The 20871-nt window shown below is 35.3% G+C and overlaps 1 protein-coding gene across 2 annotated transcripts in view; it reads left to right on the top strand.

Annotated features, from left to right (window-relative positions):
* SLAIN2 (SLAIN motif family member 2) overlaps positions 1–19567 on the top strand; it is a 72200-nt gene extending 52633 nt beyond the window's left edge. The window contains exons 7-9 of one of the 2 annotated variants that reach the window (XM_042936436.1): positions 1317–1394; positions 15097–15415; positions 16530–19567. In XM_042936436.1, the coding sequence (XP_042792370.1) occupies positions 1317–1394; positions 15097–15415; positions 16530–16596 (464 nt within the window). In that variant the 3' untranslated portion in view covers positions 16597–19567. The remainder of the gene's footprint in view (positions 1–1316; positions 1395–15096; positions 15416–16529) is intronic. The other variant, XM_042936437.1, reaches the window with a different exon arrangement.
* Positions 19568–20871: the final 1304 nt, after the last annotated feature.

Raw genomic sequence — 20871 nt, 5'->3', positions numbered from 1 at the left:
ATAATTATAAAACTGACTTTTTTTAAGGTTTGAAGAAATTTTTACTAGTCTTCCTGGGAATATTTAAGCTAAATTGGTGTATTATTTAACTACAGTAACGTGGAGTGCTGTAAATTTGAAATCACATATATTTTTTACTCTTTAAAAATATTTATTCTCAGACAGTAGGGAAACAATAGCTTTTCAGCACTGATAGGGTTAAGCAATAGAGCAAAAGAGAAATTCTCCTTAATTCTCTTTGATGGTATTATCAAGTATTCCCTTATCAACCCAGTGATTGTTTAAATGCTGGCCAGATTTATGGTTGTGGGATCTCTCTCTCTCTCTCTCTCTCTCTCTCTCTCTCTCTCTCTCTCTCTCCCTGGCATATATATAAATCCCAGAGGTATATGAAGTCCAACTTTCAAATCAGTAGTGACATTTTAGAACCACTTAAATAGGCGACTATACTGGTAGGTTTGGGACTTTTCAGTTCAGTGAAGCTGTAGTGAGCTTTAACTCTGGATGGCTCTGAGCTGCTACTTTTGAGAGTTTCATTACAGTTAATAGATTAGGAGTTTTGAAGAAAGCTTAGAACTTCTCATTGATCACTTTAAGAAGGAGATGCTTTGACTCTTCCAAACCCATCAATCCCACCAACACACACTGTGCAGCCCCCCTCATATGCCCCTCCCCACCCCACATACATATGTGCACAGACCAGATATGTTGCTACCCAAAGTCTAAAGTATAAATTAGTTTTATTCTACAGTAAGATGATGTTAAATGTGTTTAAGCCACTGGATTTTGACTCCCTTGAGTACCTGCCTGGTTCTGAGTTTTCTTCTCCTTTTTGAGTATGGAGATTACTGTTTTATGTTAGGGCAATTCATCTAACAATAACTGCTTCGCCAAAGTCTGCTTTTTTTGCATTGAACAAGTACTACTTTTATTTTATTCTATACTGTGTGCTTGTGTTCATCACTTTTACTTAATTAGCTTTATATTCTTTGCATCCTGTAGCATGTTTGCCGGTGGTTTGTTTTCTCTTTAATATTTTGATTGGCTTACAGTATTGTAGATTTTCTCATCTATAGGAAACTGTTTCTGAAAGTATGCACTTTGCACTAAGATTTCCATCCCTATTTCTTTCCAACTTAATGCACTAAGCATCACTTTCAGATTCCTCTGCTTCTAGGAGTCTAACATATTTTCACCTTACGGTTTCTGTTCCTTGATAAATTTTCAAGTATGTATTAAAATATTCACGTTTACAGAAGCTATAGCCTTTATCTTGTCCTTTCAGGCAAATATTACAGTTCCTTATTTTTCAACAGCTTCGCAAAGGCTGAAAAATTTGCCTCGTACTTCCCTCAAAGCCAAACAGTTGCTTCAAACTTCATCTACAAAAAGAGGTAACTACGGCCTCTTACTGAGTTTTACATTTCAGCAAATGGTCTAACAGTTAGTTAAATCTCATATCTTTTGGCATACTGAGTCAGTGATGTTTATAGGGCACGTTTTAGTCTTTTTTTTTTTTTTTTTTAAATAAACTAATGTGGATTTATTCTCTGTTACTTGGATAAATCCAGAAGAAACTGATTTTCTCCAGAGGTATGTATTGGGTTGCTCTACTGAAAGGAATAAATGATATGTAATATTTTCTATTAGAGAATTTATCATGTTTCTTACCAATCTAAAACTGAAGGTCATTGTTTAACTTAATATAGATGAACTAATATATGCTTAAAATGAACCAAATGCCAGACATTTTGTGTGTAAATTTCTTTCTTCTGACTTTTGGATATACGTATCTGTAGGGTGAAATGGGAATGCTTTCACATTAGAAGTTGGTAAATGTTAAATCACAAGTTGTTGCAGTGAACTGATAATGTTTGAACTGCTTATGGGAGTAGTAGCTTTTTTCGAACTGAGAGTTAAAGGTTGGACACCAAAGCTATCATATTGGTTTGAAGAGATTATTAGATCTATGGGCAGCTAGAAAGAAGTAGAATTGGAGAAATACCGTGGAATTGCATAGACCAGCAATAATAAAAATGAACAGAAGCCTCGGAGGAAATGGGTCATAACAGATACAAGCAGTAGGGATAGTATTTCCCCTGTCCAGAACATGTAGATTTCCTGACCGCTTCAAAACTCAATAGATAACAAAGATAGATATATGAGGAGGATAAAGTATTAAAGGACATTATGTGGAAAGAGGAGGTTTGAGATTTGATTTGTTAAAGAAAAAGATTTGGTTAATATGGGTATTGAAGTACTGAAATAGATATTTTAGCAAGTTCATTAGTGTGTAAGTGGTAATCATTTGGATTAAATATGACTTAAGGAAATCATTTTAGATAATAGAATCTGAAGGAAAGAGAATAGTCAAGTGGAAATGTTGGATATATGAATATTTGTGTTTTGAATACCAGAAGTTGATCAGAGCCCTCCAATATAGATGTCTTTTGGTACTGTCAGATATAACCGACTGGATATTATATGTTCTTTTGATAGAAAAGGTGACTTACTAGGAATCATTATAGAAAAGGGTCTTTATAGAAATTATTTGAGGACCTTATGCTTCTTTGTTTTTGAGACTTCTAGATATTTTTGAGTACTTCTGGGGCGTGAGAAATAGGTGAAAACAGGAGCATGAAAGGATTGTGGTATCTAAAACAGCACAAATCATTACTATACCATAATAAAACAGAGGATTTTAATTTTGTATAAATTTTGTTTTATGTCTCTCTAAGCTGCTTTATAATTTTGAGGGGCATCAGGTAGATTTAAATAATTTTTGGTTTTTACTTAAGGAGTTTTTGCTATTTATTAGGTTAATAAGATCAAAACTTCTGGCCAATTTTGTTTCTTTTTTGCTTTTGCTCGTGGAGGTTATGTATTTTTGTGACTCTAAGCCACCAAACTCTCACCCTCTATGATAAGATGGACAGGAAAACCCAATCTCATAATTCCTGGTGCCTTTACCTACCTAGTTGACTTAGTAAAGGGAAAGTTTGTATGTGTGTGTGTTGGGTTTTGTTGTTTTGTTTCATTTTTTTAAATCTCTTATTTAACTTAATCCAGACTCATATTTTTTGGTTGGTATTATGGCTTTGGGATGATCATTTTATACTACTAGAAATTCTGAATCAATTGAAAAACAGACACAGATATACAATAGGATTTGAAACATTAGGTTAATAGTGCCTAGCTGGCTCAGTTGGTAGAGCATGCGACTCTTGAGTCTTGAGTACAAGCCCCATGAAAAAGAAAACATTAGGTTAATTACTGGAAAAGTTGAATCGGAGAATACCTCCTGGATCCAAGGCCAAGTGGATTTTCTAATTTTTCCTCATACCTAGATTTTGAAAAAGAGGAGTCTGCATTGGACTGTGTGGTATTCTCTATAAGAATAGGGATGTGAGGCAGACGAGATTCAGATACCATATGTTCATAGGTACCTTTGGTACATTAAACCTGGACTAAAGACACATGGACTAGATAGTAAATTGTCACATAAATCAATTGTTCCATCATGGTGATGAGCCTATAACATCTTCTAGAAAGTTGGTGTACTTATTTTAAGGACTCACAGGATCATGGGAAGAGGGAGAAGGTGGTTCCCTTAACAATTGGAAATATGATCACTTTGATTTTAATTGCATTTAGTAGTAGCTGGAGTTTGAATATGGGAAGGGAAGTAAAAGTGTATTGCTTGGCACAAGGAGACACGTCATAAACATTTGTTGAATGAACACAGTCATGCCACTAACTCAAGGAAGCCTGGACACATTCCTCCGCATTTTCTTCTTGCAAGGTTTTTTTGTTTGTTTCTTCAGCCTATTTCTCTCTTTGAAGAAAAGAAAAAATCCATTGTGTATTGTTAAGTCTTCATAGGCATGACTGCTTAAACTGCTTTGACAAAGAGATATTATTCATTCCTCCTTGTTGGGAACACAGCGAAGAGGAAATAAACAAAGTAGAGACTTCACCAAGTCAGAAGGAAAAAGTGAAGACTAGTTAGAAAAAGTGAATGTATAGATCAGGACAAATTCATATATAGAAACGTACTTTAGAAGGAGAGAGGCAACTAAGGACGGAATGTTGGTTGTCCAGCACGGCTTTAATTCACTATATTTTGAATATTTAAGGTGAAATAAACAGTGTTTATAAGAGGCCATATTGATAGGCGTTTAAAATGCTGTTATCAGACTATCTGAAAATGGAGAACCTAGGAATTTTGCCATTAACTTGGATCCAAAATCTAAAATTTCTTATTCCCTTTTCATCAACTCACAAGTATTTATTGAATCTGTATCATAAACAAGATGTACTCATTATATGCTTTTCTTCCCCCCGTCTTTCTCATCCTTCTTTACTTTTTTGTCTATTACAGTTGTAGTCAAAGCCAGCCTCTGCTGTACAGAGTTTTTAGATACAGTTAAAATGATAGGAGTAGCTCCCCTTCCCATGATTTTGCTACATAAAATTGAGAGAATGGGAAGAGAGAGGGTGCAGGGCTCCCTCCAAACATACAAATTCCTATTAGTCATTTCATGCTATTTTTGGAATGATAATTGAATAGATTTTACTTATATTTAGAGTTGATAAGTTTTTCTGTGATTTTCCAAGATTATATTTTCTTCTTTAATTATGTCTTGACTACATGTTTCTTTTGCTGAGAAAACCTAGGTCAGAATTTTCTTTTCTCTGAAATTTGTGCCTTTATTTTTCTCATTAAATATTGACTGCATTTTAGAATATTTAAGTTACAGTCTGATTAACCTCATTATATTTTGATTTCTCCTAGCCCCCAAGTTTATAGGTAAGGCAAAAATGCTGCTACCATGAGAGGAAACACTTTTTATAATAGTAAAACTATAACTTATTGCACTTCTTTACTTTCTAGTTTTTCCTCAGGTTATACATTAACCCTTTTAAAATATTTCTCTCCATATTCTGAGATTATAGAACTTTTTGACTTGTCCTTTCATATACTCTAGTACATTTTTCTAAGAACTTAAGATTAATAAATTTAAAAGGATTTCTAATTTACAAATCTGTTTATTTAAATTTGTGCTATTTTAAAGTATAACTCAAATTCAGAAAACCACATAATATATACAGAGTTTAATGAAGTATTATAAGGCAACCCCCTTGTGACCACCATTCATACCAGGAGACTCTAACTTGCTGCTTCAGAAACTGCTTCCAAACACAGTCCTCTCTTGACCCACTCCCCCAGAGTAGCCTTTCTTCTGAATTTTTATAGCAATCACTTCCTTACTTCTCTGTATGATTTTTATCATCCAGTAATGAAACTGTAGTTTTGCATCTTTAATATATGTCTTTTTAAGTTTCTCTTAATTTATAGTTTTCCTCCAACTCTTTACTCCCCCTTGTTAAGTTCATTTGAAGAAGCAGCTAGATCATTTGTCCTAGAGATGTGGATGTAGATACACAGGCTAGATTTTGCTGATATCTTTCCATGTCATTTAGCAGATTTTTCTGTATTTCCTATAAATTGGTAATTGGATTTAGATGCTTAACTGGATTCAGTTTTGCTATTTTAGGGCAAGAGGTGTTGCCCTAAGGTGTTGGTGCTGCTTTAGCCACAGGTGCATAAAGCAAGATAACCTCCTTTTTGTGATATTAACAGTCATTGATACTTAATGCCAATATCCTTACTTTATTAGGTATTGCAGAATTGGTTTATTTCAATTCTAACATTCCTTTTGTTTTTTTTAATGTATATATAAAGAGAAATTTTTTCTTTGGGCAGTAAGAGAGAATCCTAAGCAGGCCCTGCCCTTAGCACAGCAGTATACTTTCATTAGAAAATTCTGAATAAATGCATATTCTTTCTCACTGTTTTACCAGTTACAAAATAAATTGGCAATTTACCATCTTCCAAAGGTGACCAATATTTTTCTTAAATATTTATCATTATGAACTTACAGATTTAAATATTTTTTATGTGTTTTGATTCATTCTGGATATTTTCCCAACTTTGGTTCTTCAAGTTGGCTCTCAAGTCTTTTTTGACACAGCCCTAGTAGTCTTTGATAAATTCTTGCCAACTGGTATGGCACATTTGTAGATGTCCTGCCATAGACCTGTATTTAGTTGTTTTTCTAAAAACTCCTGATTTCCTTTGGTAGGAAATGGTATTTCAAAACCAAAATTTGAGGGGATATATATATTTTTTGTTTGTTTGTTTTTGTTTTTTAAATGTTTATTTTTGAGAGAGAGAGTGCGAGCAGGGGAGGGCCAGAGAAAGAGGGAGACACAATTCAAAGCAGGCTCCAGGCTCTGAGCTGTCTGCACAGAGCCCAGTGAGGGGCTCGAGCTCACAAACCCGTGAAATCATGACCTGAGCTGAAGTCAGACGCTTAACTGACTGAGCCACCCAGGCACCCCCAAAATTTGAGTTTTTAGCTGTACTAATTGCTACTAGCTTGATCATTGTTTCTAGATCTTTTTAGTTACTAGAGCTAATAAATGTATGTGTTTACCTGTGTTTGCATAGTTTTTAAGATTGAATACCTTCATGAGTCCATGCTAATACTTCATATTCAAATTCAGGGCTTAAGGGTAATTACTTAATTTCTTAATTTACATCTGTATCTTTGTCTTGCCCTGAGAATCCTGTCTCTCATCAACACGTAGAATATCATTTATTCATTCATTCATTCATTTTAGAGAGAGAGCCCACAAGCTGGGGAAAAGGGCAGTAAGAGAGAGAGAATCCTAAGCAGGCTCTGCCCTTAGCACAGAGCCCCACACGGGGCTCAGTCCCACTACCCTGGGATCATGAGCTGAGTCAAAGTCAAGAGTTGGATGTTCAACCAACTGAGCCACCCAGGTGCCCCTAGAATATCTTTTACCAATTTGTTTTATCCTACATTATACACAAAATCTGGGGGAAATAGTAGCATAGTACCATACAATATGATTACTGAAAATAGTCTATAAAGCCTTTTGCATATGCTCACTCCTTTTTTTTAAATGGCTACACTGTATAACATTATCAAGTTAGTTACTTGTACTCTTTTATGTATCTCATTTAGTCTTAGCTCTACATTTAAATATATATTTGATGCTTACTGCTAGTCTGTACATTATTGTGCCACCAATCATTTTTCTTGTTTGAAACTCATTCTCTAGTAGATTCCTTAAAAAATTATAGGAACAGTATCCACTCCCTCAGTTTTTGTTGATGAAAGTTTTTCTGCCCTTTTTATATTTGAAATTAATGAGCTAGATATGAAATCTTTGGCTCATAATTTCTTTCCTTGAATGTCTTAAATATATTACTCCATTTTTGTCAGGAATAAAAAGTTGTTTCTGTTACATCTATTTGTTTTTGGTTTTTTTTTTCTGGATATCCAAAGGATGTTTTCTTCTCCTTTAAAGTTCAATCATTTATGAGAATAATTCTTAATGTTGGTCATTCTGGTCATTTCCCCAGATATGTGGTATATTCTTTCACTATGGAGTTGCACATATATTTAAATTTCAGACATGGTCTTTGAATTATAGTTTTTAATACTCTTTTCTCTTGCATTGGCTTTCTTTTTTGTGGGCACTCTTGTGGACGTATGTCGGATGTTCTTTGCCTGACCTCTGTATCTGTTGCCTTCTCTTGAATCCTTTTCCATCTTTCTTATTTCTCTTGTTCTATAAAAGTTGCTTTTCATTGTCTATTTCTCTTAAAGTATAACCTATCACATATGGTGACTCTTGTGTTCTTACTGTCTTAGACTTCATTTTGGAATGATTTATGTCCAATTCTTTTCTGAGCTGAAGTCAGACACTCAACCCGCTGAGCCACTCAGGCACCCCGAGATATATTATTTATAAAAAATTCTCTGAATATTTATCAAGAAGCTAAAAACAGTACATAGTTTACTCAGTTACTCCCATTCTAAAGTGCCTGTTGTAGTTTTTAAACCTCAGAAGACTTAACATTTTCATTAAATGCTTATTAAAAGACAAAAATGAATGTTTTAAAAATATGAATCCTCACATCACCCACCATTTCATTTTAGAGGTGACTTAAATACCGAGGTTAGCATTCTCAGTCATATGTCAGTTTTATAAATAGAGTTCTAATTCTTGCTCTGAGTAGATAACATGCCTTCTTCATCTGATGCTTTGATTTAAGTATCCAGAATTAGTAAAGAGAAATTATAACCTATTGTCATAATTTGGGCAATAGAGCCTAACTTGACCCCTGTGTTTTAGTTAATTTATAAGGATGGCCTAGGAAACTGTCTTGAGTGGCATTGTTGAGTATCTTTCCAGAGAACTCAGTTGCAACAGGTTGAAAGGCACTAATATTCCTTAGATAAGGAAGGCACAGACATAGTATGCCTTACAGTTTGTGTAATATTTTACATTTTACCAACTATTTATATACCTATTGCTCATTTGATTTTCACAGCTAACCTGTGATATTTGCTGAGATTTCTTTGCTGAGCTTTTTTTAATTATTATTATTTTTATTAGATTTACTCGATAAGTATTTCTTTTTGGGGGGAGCAATGCAAGTGTTACTGCATTTTTAATTTTGATTTCTGTAATTCATTACTGTTGCTACATACAGTCAATTATTATATGTTAATCTTCTATTCTGTGACTTTACTGAATTCAGTATTTCTAGAAATTGCGTGTTTTTTTTGTATATTCCTTGGGATTTTTGATGTAACAGTCATAAAGAATGTTTCTTTCAAACCTATATGCCTTTTATTTTCTTTCCTTGCTTATTGCACTGGCTAGAACTTGCAGCACTATGAATAAGAGTGGTAAGAGCATATATTTTTGCTTTGTTCCTGATCTTAGAAGGGAAGCAGTCTTTCACCATTAAGTACAGTGGTATTTGTAGATTTTTTGTAAATGCTCTTTATCAAGTTCAAGTTCCCCCATTCCTGTTTTTGTCAGAATTTTTATCATGAATATATATGTGTTGAATTTTGTCAGATGCTTTTTTGCATCAATAGACAGGATCATGTGACTTTCCTTTAGCCTGTTAGTGTGGTGGATTATATTGATTGATTAAACCCCATTTGATCATGGGGTTTGATATATATATATATATCAGATATATATATCTGATATATATATACACAATTTGATATATATATATATATATATATATATATATATATATATATATATATATATATATATCTATCTCACTGAGTATCACTGATACTATATTTCTAGTTTTGTTTTTTCTGGTTTTACGTCTCTTTCTCTGACACCACTCATGCATTGGTGGATGAGGCTTGGGGGCATTTCATTACAGGTAGGTGGGAATAGAAGCCCAGGTTTTCTACTCAGTGTTTGTTGGCATCCAAGAGGGAGAAGCCAGGTGGGTGGAGGTCGGAGTTCTGGCTCCCCACTCAGTCTCCACTCACACTGTGATGGAGGTAGTCTTGTTACCACTGAGCAATCATCAGAGTCCTGACTCTCCACTGGACCTCCTCTGACTCCTACCCATGAGGAGAGGAGAGAATATCTGGTTACTATCTTGTCTGACACCTTCCTGGAAAAGGTGTTGTGGCACCTTGTTAAACCTCACAAGAAGGTGGAACCTCACAAGAAGATAGAAGTCGAGATACCTCACCAGCCTTTGCTGATGGGGATGAGAGTAGGCTACAGTTTGTGGTGTTTGGCTGCAGTAGAACAGTTACCATCTAAAAGTTTTCTTTCCCAGTTCTTTGGCTAGAGAGAGTAGGCTTTTATTTTGTCTGTCACATCTGATGGCTTTTCCAGGTTGCCAGCTTTTTCAGCTCCAATCTGGGATATATGAAGCAAAAAGAAAACCCTAGCAACTCATTACCATATCATTCGTCTCATCCCAAAGTCCCAAGGCAATCTTCCTTTTTCCTCTCCACATCACAGTTTTCTTATGGCTGTTCTGTAATATCATGCCCAGGGTTTTAAATTATACTTAAGTGGGAGAAATAGGGAAACATACATCTATCCCATTTTTCCCAAGTGGAAGTCTGAGATTCACATTTTTAAAAAATTTCAGGAAATAATCATTTCCCTGGTATAACTATTAACAGAAGTTTTGCCAGAGGAAAAGATGCTTTTCACAAAGCCTATTTTCAATATAAGGTTTGGGTAAGACATTCAAAGCATTATAGATGTATTCCAGTGCATACAAGGCTGTCCTGTAGAAATGAAACACTCTTAACTTCATTGTAGCAGTTGCCATTAAGAAGGAAGCCCAGGGGCCCCTGGGTGGCTTGGTTGGTTGGGCATCCGACTTCAGCTCGGGTCATGATCTCACGGTCCGTGAGTTCGAGCCCCGCGTTGGGCTCTGTGCTGACAGCTCAGAGCCTGGAGCCTGTTTCGGATTCTGTGTCTCCCTCTCTCTCTTCTCCTTCCATGTTCATGCTCTGTCTCTCTCTGTCTCAAAAAAATAAATAAACGTTAAAAAAAAATTAAAAAAAAAAAAAGAAGGAAGCCTAGAACTCTTCAGTCAGCCCTCATTTAACAGATTGTCATTCACAGTGTTTTAGTGCATTTTTTTATCTGACCTCCTTGCCATCCTTCCCCAACTGCTCAGACTTTTCCAGAATGCTCTTTGAAACTTATGATCCTCTGAACTTTATTCTTGCTCCTATCTGAAACCTGCATCCCCACCAAAACAAAACTCTGGTTGAAAGACTCCCAACTATGGGAAAAGCTAGGACTAAAGATGGCTTTTATGGAGTTGGTACTAGGGAGCAGGTCTAGGCCCCATCCTTAGGTAGTGACTAGATGAATTAGATCCTTGGTTACTCAGTAATCCTCCAGGAAGGCACTGAAACAACATGGGTAGAGACTAGTCTGGCAAGGGAGACAAAGGTGGGATTGAAGAGAATGGAACTGAGAAAATGTTTTTATAGTCACTATCTATAGAAAGGGGAATATGGATTATGTAAAGTAAAAAAAAAAAAAAATCTTCTATGAAGATCATGAAATTTGCTGTTCAGGGGTACTCAAGGCCCTATGGTCATCTTCAGTTTTCTGCCAGAGGAGACTGTAACAGTTGTTGGGGGACCAGGACATGATTGATTCGAGAGACATTCTTCTCAGCTATGCTGTACTATGGAGTCCCTTTTGGAGTTTTTTTAAAGTCAGCTGTATTCAGATGGAATTTTAAACACAAAATTTGAATTTCAGCAAAAATACACATTCATGTAACCACCAGTATTGTAAAGTTCTAGAACATTTCCATCATCCCCAAAAGTTTCCTTGTACTCCTTCCCAGTCACTCCTCCCAACCTCAAGCAAATATCTGATCTGCTGTTACCATAAACTATATTTGCCTTTTCTAGAATTTTATATGAATGGAGTCCTTCAGTGTGTACTGTTTTGTGTCTGGCACTTAATTCACTCAGCATAATTTTTAGAGTCATCCTTTGTATCAGCGGTCTACTCCTTTTCATTGCTGGGTAGTATTTTAATGTGTGGATATACCACAATTTGTTTACTCATTCACCTGCTGATGAATATTTGAACTGTGATCAGTTGAGTAGAGTGTTCTGTAGATGTCAAGCCAGTTCATCTTCTGTGTCCTTTCTGATTTTCTATTTGTTTTATCAGTTACCAAGAGAGTTGTGGTGTTGAAATATCTAACCATAGACTTTTTCCCATCTTTCAGTTATATCTGTTTGTTTCATGTGTTTTGTGCATCTGGTTTTGGATATACACAGAATTTTTATGCTCTCATCTGAATCAACTTTAACGTATGAACTCTATCTCTGATAGTAATCTTTTTTTCTGATAGTATAGACATTGCAGCTTTTTCATGATCAATTTGATCTGTTGTTATCTTTGTCCTTTTTCTTATAACTTACATTTTTATGTCTAAAATGTGTTTCTTTTTAGAGAGCATGTTGCTCTTTTCTGTGCATACCAACAACAATCATTACTTTTTCATTGGAGTGATTACTATTCATATTTACTGCAGTTAATTATCAATATGGTTGGTGTAAAGTCTCCCGGGGCGCCTGGGTGGTTCAGTCAGTTAAGCATCTGACTTTGGCTCAGGTCATGATCTCACAGTTCGTGAGTTCAAACCCCACATCAGGCTCTGTGCTGACAGCTCAGAGCCTGGAGACTGCTTCAGATTTTGTGTCTCCCTCTCTCTTTGTCCCTCCCCTACACACACACACACACACACACACACACACACACACACACTCTCTCTCTCTCTCTCTCTCTCTCAAAAACAACCAAACATTTAAAAAACAATAAAAATTTTTTAAAAATCTGTCTCACAATTTGTTTTATCTTTGTCCCTTCAGATCTTTGTTCCTTTATCCCTACTTTGTAATTTTTTTGGAATAGGTAAGTACCTTTTAACATTACACTTTATGGGGCACTGGGTGGCTCAGTCAGTTAAGCGTCCGACTTCGGCTCAGGTCATGATCTCATGGTCCGTGAGTTTGAGCCCTGCGTCGGGCTCTGTGCTGACAGCTCAGAGCCTGGAGCCTGCTTCAGATTCTGTGTCTCCCTCTCTCTGACCCTCCCCCGTTCACGCTCTGTCTCTCTCTGTCTCAAAAATAAATAAACATTAAAAAAAATTTAAACAAAACAAAAAAAAAAAGCATTACACTTTATTTTTATTGTTGGCTTACTTCTCATACATCACTTTTTTGCATATTTAACTTATTACGGTTTATTTTCAGGCAGTATCCCACTTCCTTATAATGTAAGAGTCTTATTTTTTTTTTTTTTTTTTGAAAGAGAGAAAGAGTATGGGGCAGACAGAGAGGGAGAGAAAAAGAATCCCAAGCAGACTCAGCACTGTCAGTGCAGAGCCTGACACAGGGCTCCAACTCACAAACTGTCATGACCTGATTCAGATGCTTAACCAACTGAGCCACCCAGGCTCCCCATAATGTACTCTTAAAACAGTATATTTTCATTCCTTCCCATTCCTTTTTGCCGCTTTTGTCATTTATTTTAATTCTATGTGTGTATTAAATCCCAGAGTATGTTTTTATTTTTATTTTAAATTGCTATCTTTTAGTGAAACTTAAATATGATTTTTTTAAAGACCTTTATATTTCCCAATGTATTTCCCATTCCTGGCTTTTATACAGATCAGGGTTACCATTTGGTATCATTTTTCTTGTACTGAATGTTCCTTTAACATTTCTTTTAGTAAATGGTTGCTGGCAATAACTTTTCTCAACTTCTGTCTTTAAAAGTCTGTGGTTTGACTTTAATTTTGAAAAATAGTTTTGCATACATGCACCCCAATGTTTATAACAGCATTATCTACAGTAGCCAAATTATGGAAACAGCCCAAGTTGTCCATCAGCTGACGAATGAATAAAGAAGGTGTGGTATATGTATACAATGGAGTATTATATGGTCATAATAAAGGATGAAATCTTACCTTTTGCAATGACCTGGATGGAGCTAGAGAGTATTATGCTAAGCAAAATAAGCCAATCAGACAAAGACAAATACCATATGATTTCATTTATGGAATTAAAGAAACAAAACAAATGAGCAAAGGGGGGAAAAAGAGAGAGAGGCAAACCAAGAAATAGACTCTTAACTACAGAGAACAAACTGATGGTTACTGGAGGGGAGGTGGGTGGGGAACGGGTTAAATAGGAAATGGAGATTAAGGAGTGCACTTGTTTTGATGGCACTGGTGCTGTATGGAAGTGTTGAATTACTATATTGTACACCCAAAACTAATATTACATTGTATGTTAGCTAACTGGAATGTAAGTAAAAATTTTAAAAAAGTAATTTTTCTGGATATAGAAGTCTAAATTGACAGGCTTTTAAGCACTTTAAACAATGTTTTTCTGTTGTCTTTTGGCTTACTTCATTTCTTTTGAGAAGTCTGTGTTATTTTATCTTGGTTCCTCTGTTTTTTTAAAAAAAGTATTCTAATATTTTTAAATTTATTATTCATCTTAGAAACTTGGCAACAATGTTCCTTGATGTGGTGTTCTCTGTTTGCTATGCTTGGAGTGTTTTTGAACATATTCAAATATATGATATTATAGTTTCCATTAAATTTGAAAGATTTTCAGCCATTCTTCAACTATTTTCCATCCCTCTTATACCCCCCCTCCATTTGGAACCTCAGTTGCGTATGTTAGACTATATAATCTTGACCTGTTGTACACTGAAGGTTTATCATTGTATTTTTTTGGAGTCTTTTTATTTTCTGTATGCTTATGTTTAGGTAATTCTTAATTGTATCTTCAGGCACCTCTTCTGTATGATCTAAAATGCTATTGATTCCCATCTAATAAACTTAGCATTTTGGATGTAAGCTTTTCATCTTTAAAAGTTGTCTAATTCTTTTAAAAATCTTTTATTTCTCTTTATATTTCTCTTTATATCTTTAAAAATATATCTGTAATAGTTCTTTAAAATGTTTATGCTGAAAACTTATTTATTTATTTTAATATTCATTTATTTGGGGGGGGAGAGATATAAAGGTGTTTTAAATTATCACATAGTAGAATCGACATTCCAGAAGAATGTACTATTTTTATCCTCTGACTTCATACACATCTTGATATGCCCCTAGATTTAGAACTTCTCTACTTGGTGAAACACACCAATAGAGGCAGTTTTATTTTGCTTTTAATGTTTTATTTCCAAATCTTAAGTTACGCTGTAGGTGATACAGGACTCACTTCTCACTTAATACATGTTTACATGAATGTTTTTTTGAAGGGAGAGTATGTTTCAAATTCTAGCAACCATGTGGAGTCACCTTTTTTTTTTTTTTTTTTTTTTTTTTTTTTCATTTCCAGAATGTGGCCCAGGTTAGCTGCTACAGTGACCTCAAATCCTTCAGTGCCTTTTCTGTTTGGTATTGTGGATTCCTAGCTGGCGTAGTTAAAACACGGTTGTGAAGGACAGTTGCAGTCCTCTGAGAAAGGACTTGGTTGTTTAGGACTTACCAGTTGTTCTGTTAGCCCACAAATATTCTTTATTCCTTGCATTTGTGTCAAGTGAGTTGTTGTGAATACAGATGTACTGATGTTATCAAGTGTAACATAAAGCACTGATTTCACTTACATTTGGTTTCTACTAAATCATTGATTTTTCTTTGCCATTTTGCAGTACCTTCTCCAGGCAAATTCCGCTCCCCTGCAGCACCGTCTCCTTTGGCTCTCCGGCAACCAGTAAAAGCATTTAGTAACCATGGCTCTGGTTCTCCTGGTAGCCAAGAAACAACACAGCTCACACAAAACACCTCTTCACCTGGGCCGCCCATGGTTCAGAACACAGTCCCAGCAAATCCTCCCCACAATATCAACAGCACTACTTTAACCAGACCTGCAGGGACAACAGCGATGAGAAGCGGCTTGCCCAGACCCAGTGCCCCTTCTGCTGGGGGTATACCAGTGCCTCGCAGCAAACTTGCACAGCCTGTGCGCAGGTAAGCAGCAAATGTTCTGTTCCAGCAGTCTTGAGCATAGGAAAGTGGGTAGACTGGAATCACTCCCCTCGCCGCTTGTGGTAGCAAACGTAGAGTCCTACTAGGTTCCCATTAGAGTCTTCGTAGAATTTGAATAATACATTACTTTATTGTTTTAAAGAAATCATCACTTAAGACATTGGGGTATCATACCACTTTGGTTCAGATCAGATTTGCTCAGATACCTAACATGATTAGGCATCTCCAAAAACTCCTAGAAGAAAAAATGTTAGAACCACTCAATTTGGTTGTGATATTTGTTCATTTTGAATATAATGTTACTCAGTAAAGATAAAGAAGCATATTAGAGCCTAGAGCGAGATTTAAGACAAAACTTATAGCTACCAAATCTGAGTATAATCCAGGAGGGTGGTTTTCAAACTTTGAAAAGGCTTTCATCTCGTAAGCGTTTAAACTGAGTTACCCACATCTTTGTCACTGTCAGATAAATTACATTTCTGAATTCAGTAGTAGAGTGCAACAGCTACACTGCTAAATAACTTCTATGGACCTTATTGCACTTTTACAATAGCATCAACATTGAACTGTGGCTATCCTTATTTTTCAGAGGAGAATATAGAAATTTAATGAGGTGAAGTAATTTGCCTGAGACTACACAATAAAAAGGCTTTCAGTTCTAAGTATGTCTGACTGAAAAGTCCATTTAAGCACGGTGCCATCTTACCTCTCTAATTTTGGTGATGCTAAGTCTCTCCTATCACAGTCATCACTCTGCCCCCCACCCCTTTAATTAATTAATTAATTAATTAATTAATTAATTAAAAGTTGGTGATCCATGCTGTTGGAAGAAATGAGAGTCTTCCTTTCTTTTACTGTAGTGGCTGTGTTAACAAAAAGATGTTCGTGAAGTCACCTGACAGCCAGTAAAACTTGAAAGTTGTAGAAATGCCAAGGGTGGGACTTGCGTGATGCGAATAAGCCGTTTAGACTTTTGACCTCAGTGATCCCCTGGAACAACCTTCGTGGATCAGGGTGCCTCCTGCAAAGTAATTAATATATATGGTAACATTTCATAAAGCCTTTTAAATCACTTAATGAAATTGCTTTATTTCAGATCCTTGCCAGCTCCTAAAACCTATGGTAGCATGAAAGATGACAGTTGGAAAGATGGCTGTTACTGACCAGCAGAGATGAGAATGCAGAGGTCCACAGCTTCATGGATACCCCTTCACCAGGCTAAAAGACAACTTTTATATGCAGACTGTTCAGATAAGACTCTGGGGATTGATAAATCCCAGCCCTCTCTGTCTTAATTAGCACAAACTGACAGAGATGATCAAGCAGCACTTTAATGACATTTAACATCAGATGTGTTTGGTAATCATGCAATCACTCTCCATGGAATCACATTTAGTTTTGTTTAATAGAAACTAAGTTGATTTTTTAATATTTGACAGAGGCCAATATCTGGGCAAAAAACTAACGGATGCCAAAGAGAAATGCCCATTTGTAAATGAGAGAATACCTTTGTGCACAAGAAAATGGTGAATTCAAGCTATCCAAAACTTCACGTTCAACCTAATTTACTGTATAAATAGTATCAATAAATATTTGTGTTAATGAGAACTAATATCCTGACTAATTATGTAAAATGTTTCACTAGTACTCCAAGAAACTAGATTGAGATAGAAGGGAGGGTGGGGGTAGGAAGAAGTCTAGGCTAGGGATTTCACACGTGATACCTAAATTTGTGAGAATTCTATAAATTATTTTTTGCAGATTCACTGGAAAAACTGTCATTTTGTTTAACCTTACGTTTTGGATGTAGCTCACGTATCACCACCGCGAGATAATGTCACACCGTGCGCCCACCACGTTGCATTGACACATCGGACTTGTGTGTGTTTGTTTTGATTGCCAAAAGGGCTTAATATCAGTTGTACAATCTTTCTAAACTTTATAGCTCCTGGCTCAGGAAAGATAGCCTTTGCTATTGAAGCCAACTTCTTCACATGCTATTATATCTGTTAGAGAACTAAGAGATCATGTTTTTATTAACAGGTTACCATGATAGGAAAGAGCAAGTAGTATGTGTCTTTATTCTTGATATAAACACCACCGCCTCAGTGCTTACAACCTGGAACAAAACCATACAATGAGAGAGAGGGGGAAAAAAATCTATGCACTTGACTTACAAAATCTCTGGTAATGAAAGTTGTGTTGTTACTATTGACACAACGGTCTGTTATGTGGTAGGAAAGTTATAGTCCGCTGAATCCTACTTGAGCTGATCCACTTTTAACTAGGTAACTGTATAAAACATCCTTGAAAATACTGTCCCTTTTGACTTAGATTCTGCCTTACGTTAATTTTTACATTTTTGGTAACAAAGGAAACCCACTATATATGACTCTAACCTGTTAAATACTTGCTGTCTAGTGGCCCTTAGGTATATCCTGGAAATCACTTATTTTGGTTTTCCTAGACAATTACCAGACTAAAACTTTCTTCAGCAGGCATCTCCTTTTTCATGGTGAGGTCTGTTTTGAAATATTTAATTTAAATGGCTCTGAAATATTGGCAGTCAGGTCACCTAAAGGATTTGAGCGATTTGAACGAAAGTTCATTTCCTGTTAGTCAAAGACATTCTGTAAGTTGGCAAAAGATATTGAGAGAGAAATGAGAAACTTGATATTCAGGATAGCGTTGAGGTTGATAGGTTGAGAAATTGATAAAACTTTTAAAACCAAGACCCCCATTCTGCCATGACACCTTGGTATTTTTTATTAGCTTGACCAATAGGGAGTCATTCAGTTAGCCCAGCAGCTGGAGATTGAAACTGCCAGTGCTAATGTATTTTGGTGTACAATGCAAGGAAGAAATTTTATCCTTGACTATGAGGGTGATGGGTGTGGGTCAGGAAAGGATGGCACCAGAATTCCACATGATGATGTACTAAAAAAATGTTGCTTTTCAGAGGAAGATAAAGAAATCATCTGCTTCAGGTGGGGGGTATCTCATGTAAAAAATCTTAAGTAAAACGACTAGCCACTGTCTCTTTTTAAAATCATATATACACAAAACAAAATAGGTCTCAGTTTCAGTGCAACATTGCAAAAGAAAAATATGCTGCAATCTAATAATTACAAGGAATTTTAACTCTATTTGAAATACCCATTACATTAAGTTAGATATCTGTTTCAAAAGGAGTATTCAGGTTATTTAACTTTGTTTTTAAATGGCTGCATCAGAAAAAAAAGTCTATTTTTTTTTTATTAAAATATTTCATCACTTGTTAAAAACGTATTTGGATCTGAGTTGGGTAAAACATTATTTTACCTGCTGTTGTACTACCACAGACTATTGGCTTTTAGGTTCCTAAAGAGAAAAATTGCCTTTTTACTAGAAAGCCTTTGTGTATTGCCAATTTTTCTGTTTGGGAAAATCTAAGGATTCACTGTGGTTAGTCTTACAGAAGAAATGTGGATTTGATAAACTAGTGCCTATGATTTTAACTTATGTTTGATATATAGTAGTAAAGGTTTTATGAATGTTGATTATTTTTCTGTGCCAACAGCCCAGAATTGTCACTTATATGTAAGCAGAAGGCTATGAGCTCTGCTTCCAAAGTTATTTAATTTTCTCAGTGTTTGAATGTTATTTTTTTGTAAGTGTGTTAATAAAAGTGTAAAAAAATTGGAAAAAAATATAAATATTCTTAACTCGAGCATTTGCTGGATCATTTTTCTACAGAACTTGTTTGTATAATATAAAACACTCTCTGAAGAGTTGACTTTTTTCAGTTTTCATGCCCTGGAAATCACATTTTGTAAAACTGGGGACCATTCATAATTGTCAGATACTTTTTAAAACTATCTCAATACATCACTTTTATAAAAAAAAAAAAAAAAAAAGTTTTTTTGAAAGGAAATTAGATACATATTTGTCCCCAGACATTTGTATAACTCTAGAATGATCTAGACTATGTATGTTTAAATTTTTATTGAATGTACAGACGTCCATTTTTGACATTACGCATGGTCCTTTTTAGATCACATGAAGTTTGATTTGCAAACATTTCTATAGCTGAACTTGTATGTGTGGTTGCCTCCTTAATAAACAGCCTGACCATAATGTTTATTATTAAATTTATACTTGTTTTTTCAAGTGTTTTATTAATTTCTGGATATGGTAAGATTCCCCACCCCCAGTTGCCTACAATTGGTTTTAATAAATTTCTCAGTTGATTTTTTTAAGCACACAGACCCAAGTCATATTTCCCTTTCAAACTTGATCTTCATGAGATGGAATATATCATGTTATAGTTTCCTTGTCCTATTTATTTCATATTTGGATTATTTGGAGTATATTTATAGTTTACTTGAAATTGGTAGCTTCTTAGAACTTTGTCACCTGCTACGAATTGACACCTACTTTCAAAAAGCTAGCATATATAAAATAAGCAAAAAGCTATTATATACGAGTTTCCAAAAGGAAAAAATTAATACATTTTCAAGCCAAATGTATTTATTTAGTTAATCATGTACATTTTTCTTTTATGGAAAATTGGAAAATATCCAAAATTATACAGTTTAATTAGTTCCCCACATTCCTTCTGGAAGTTTTTACTGTCCTTTTTGTTACAATTAGTTTCATTAATACAGCATAGAGAAATGATACCATGTTTGAATTTTTCCTCAAGCCAATCTAAAAACTTCTAAGAACCATTTAAAATGAAATGCCAGTGTACTTGGAAATCAGTGAATGAGAAGTTTACTTAAACTTGTTATATGCCCAGTGCAACAGGAAAACCCACACAGAGGTTCTTATGAAATATTTGCTATATCAAAGGGTAGCTTTGAGTTACAAAAGCAGCAGATTACCTGATACAGAAATTAACTTTGAGGAGAGGTTGTGAATGGGATGTTCACATGAGCATGAAGCTAAAGTTAGCAACCCTAATACATTTTTAATGACCCTAAATATAAGTCTGAGTGGACTAAATCATACTCTGGTTGCTAGTCTGAAAATGGAATAGATTTCACTCATGAGCCTTACTTAATACAGCTCAGCTTAAAACTATGTTAAGTGCATGCCAATCTCAAGCCAAATCTTTATTGAAACTGGGTGAACTTAACGTTTTTCTCTTAAAAAAATAAAAACAAAAACAAACAACCTTTATTTGATTTTGAAAGTAATAGAGACTCATTGCTTCAAAAACCGAAAATATTAAGAAATATGAATGATGTGGGGCCTGTGGGTGGCTCAGTCGGTTAAGTGTCCAATTCTTGATCTCTGCTCAGGTCATGATCTCACCATTTGTCAACATTCATGAGATGGAGCTCCGCCCGGGGCTCTGCACTGACAGCAGGGAGACTGCTTGGGATTCTCTCTGCCCCTCCCCCACTTGTACGCATGTGCTCTCTCTCTCAAAAATAAATAAACATTTAAAAATA

The sequence above is a fragment of the Panthera leo genome, chromosome B1, assembly GCF_018350215.1.
Source record: "Panthera leo isolate Ple1 chromosome B1, P.leo_Ple1_pat1.1, whole genome shotgun sequence".
Taxonomy (NCBI): Eukaryota; Metazoa; Chordata; class Mammalia; order Carnivora; family Felidae; genus Panthera; species Panthera leo.
The sequence above is the reverse complement of the archived record's forward strand: the minus strand, read 5'-3'. Positions and strand labels throughout refer to the sequence as shown.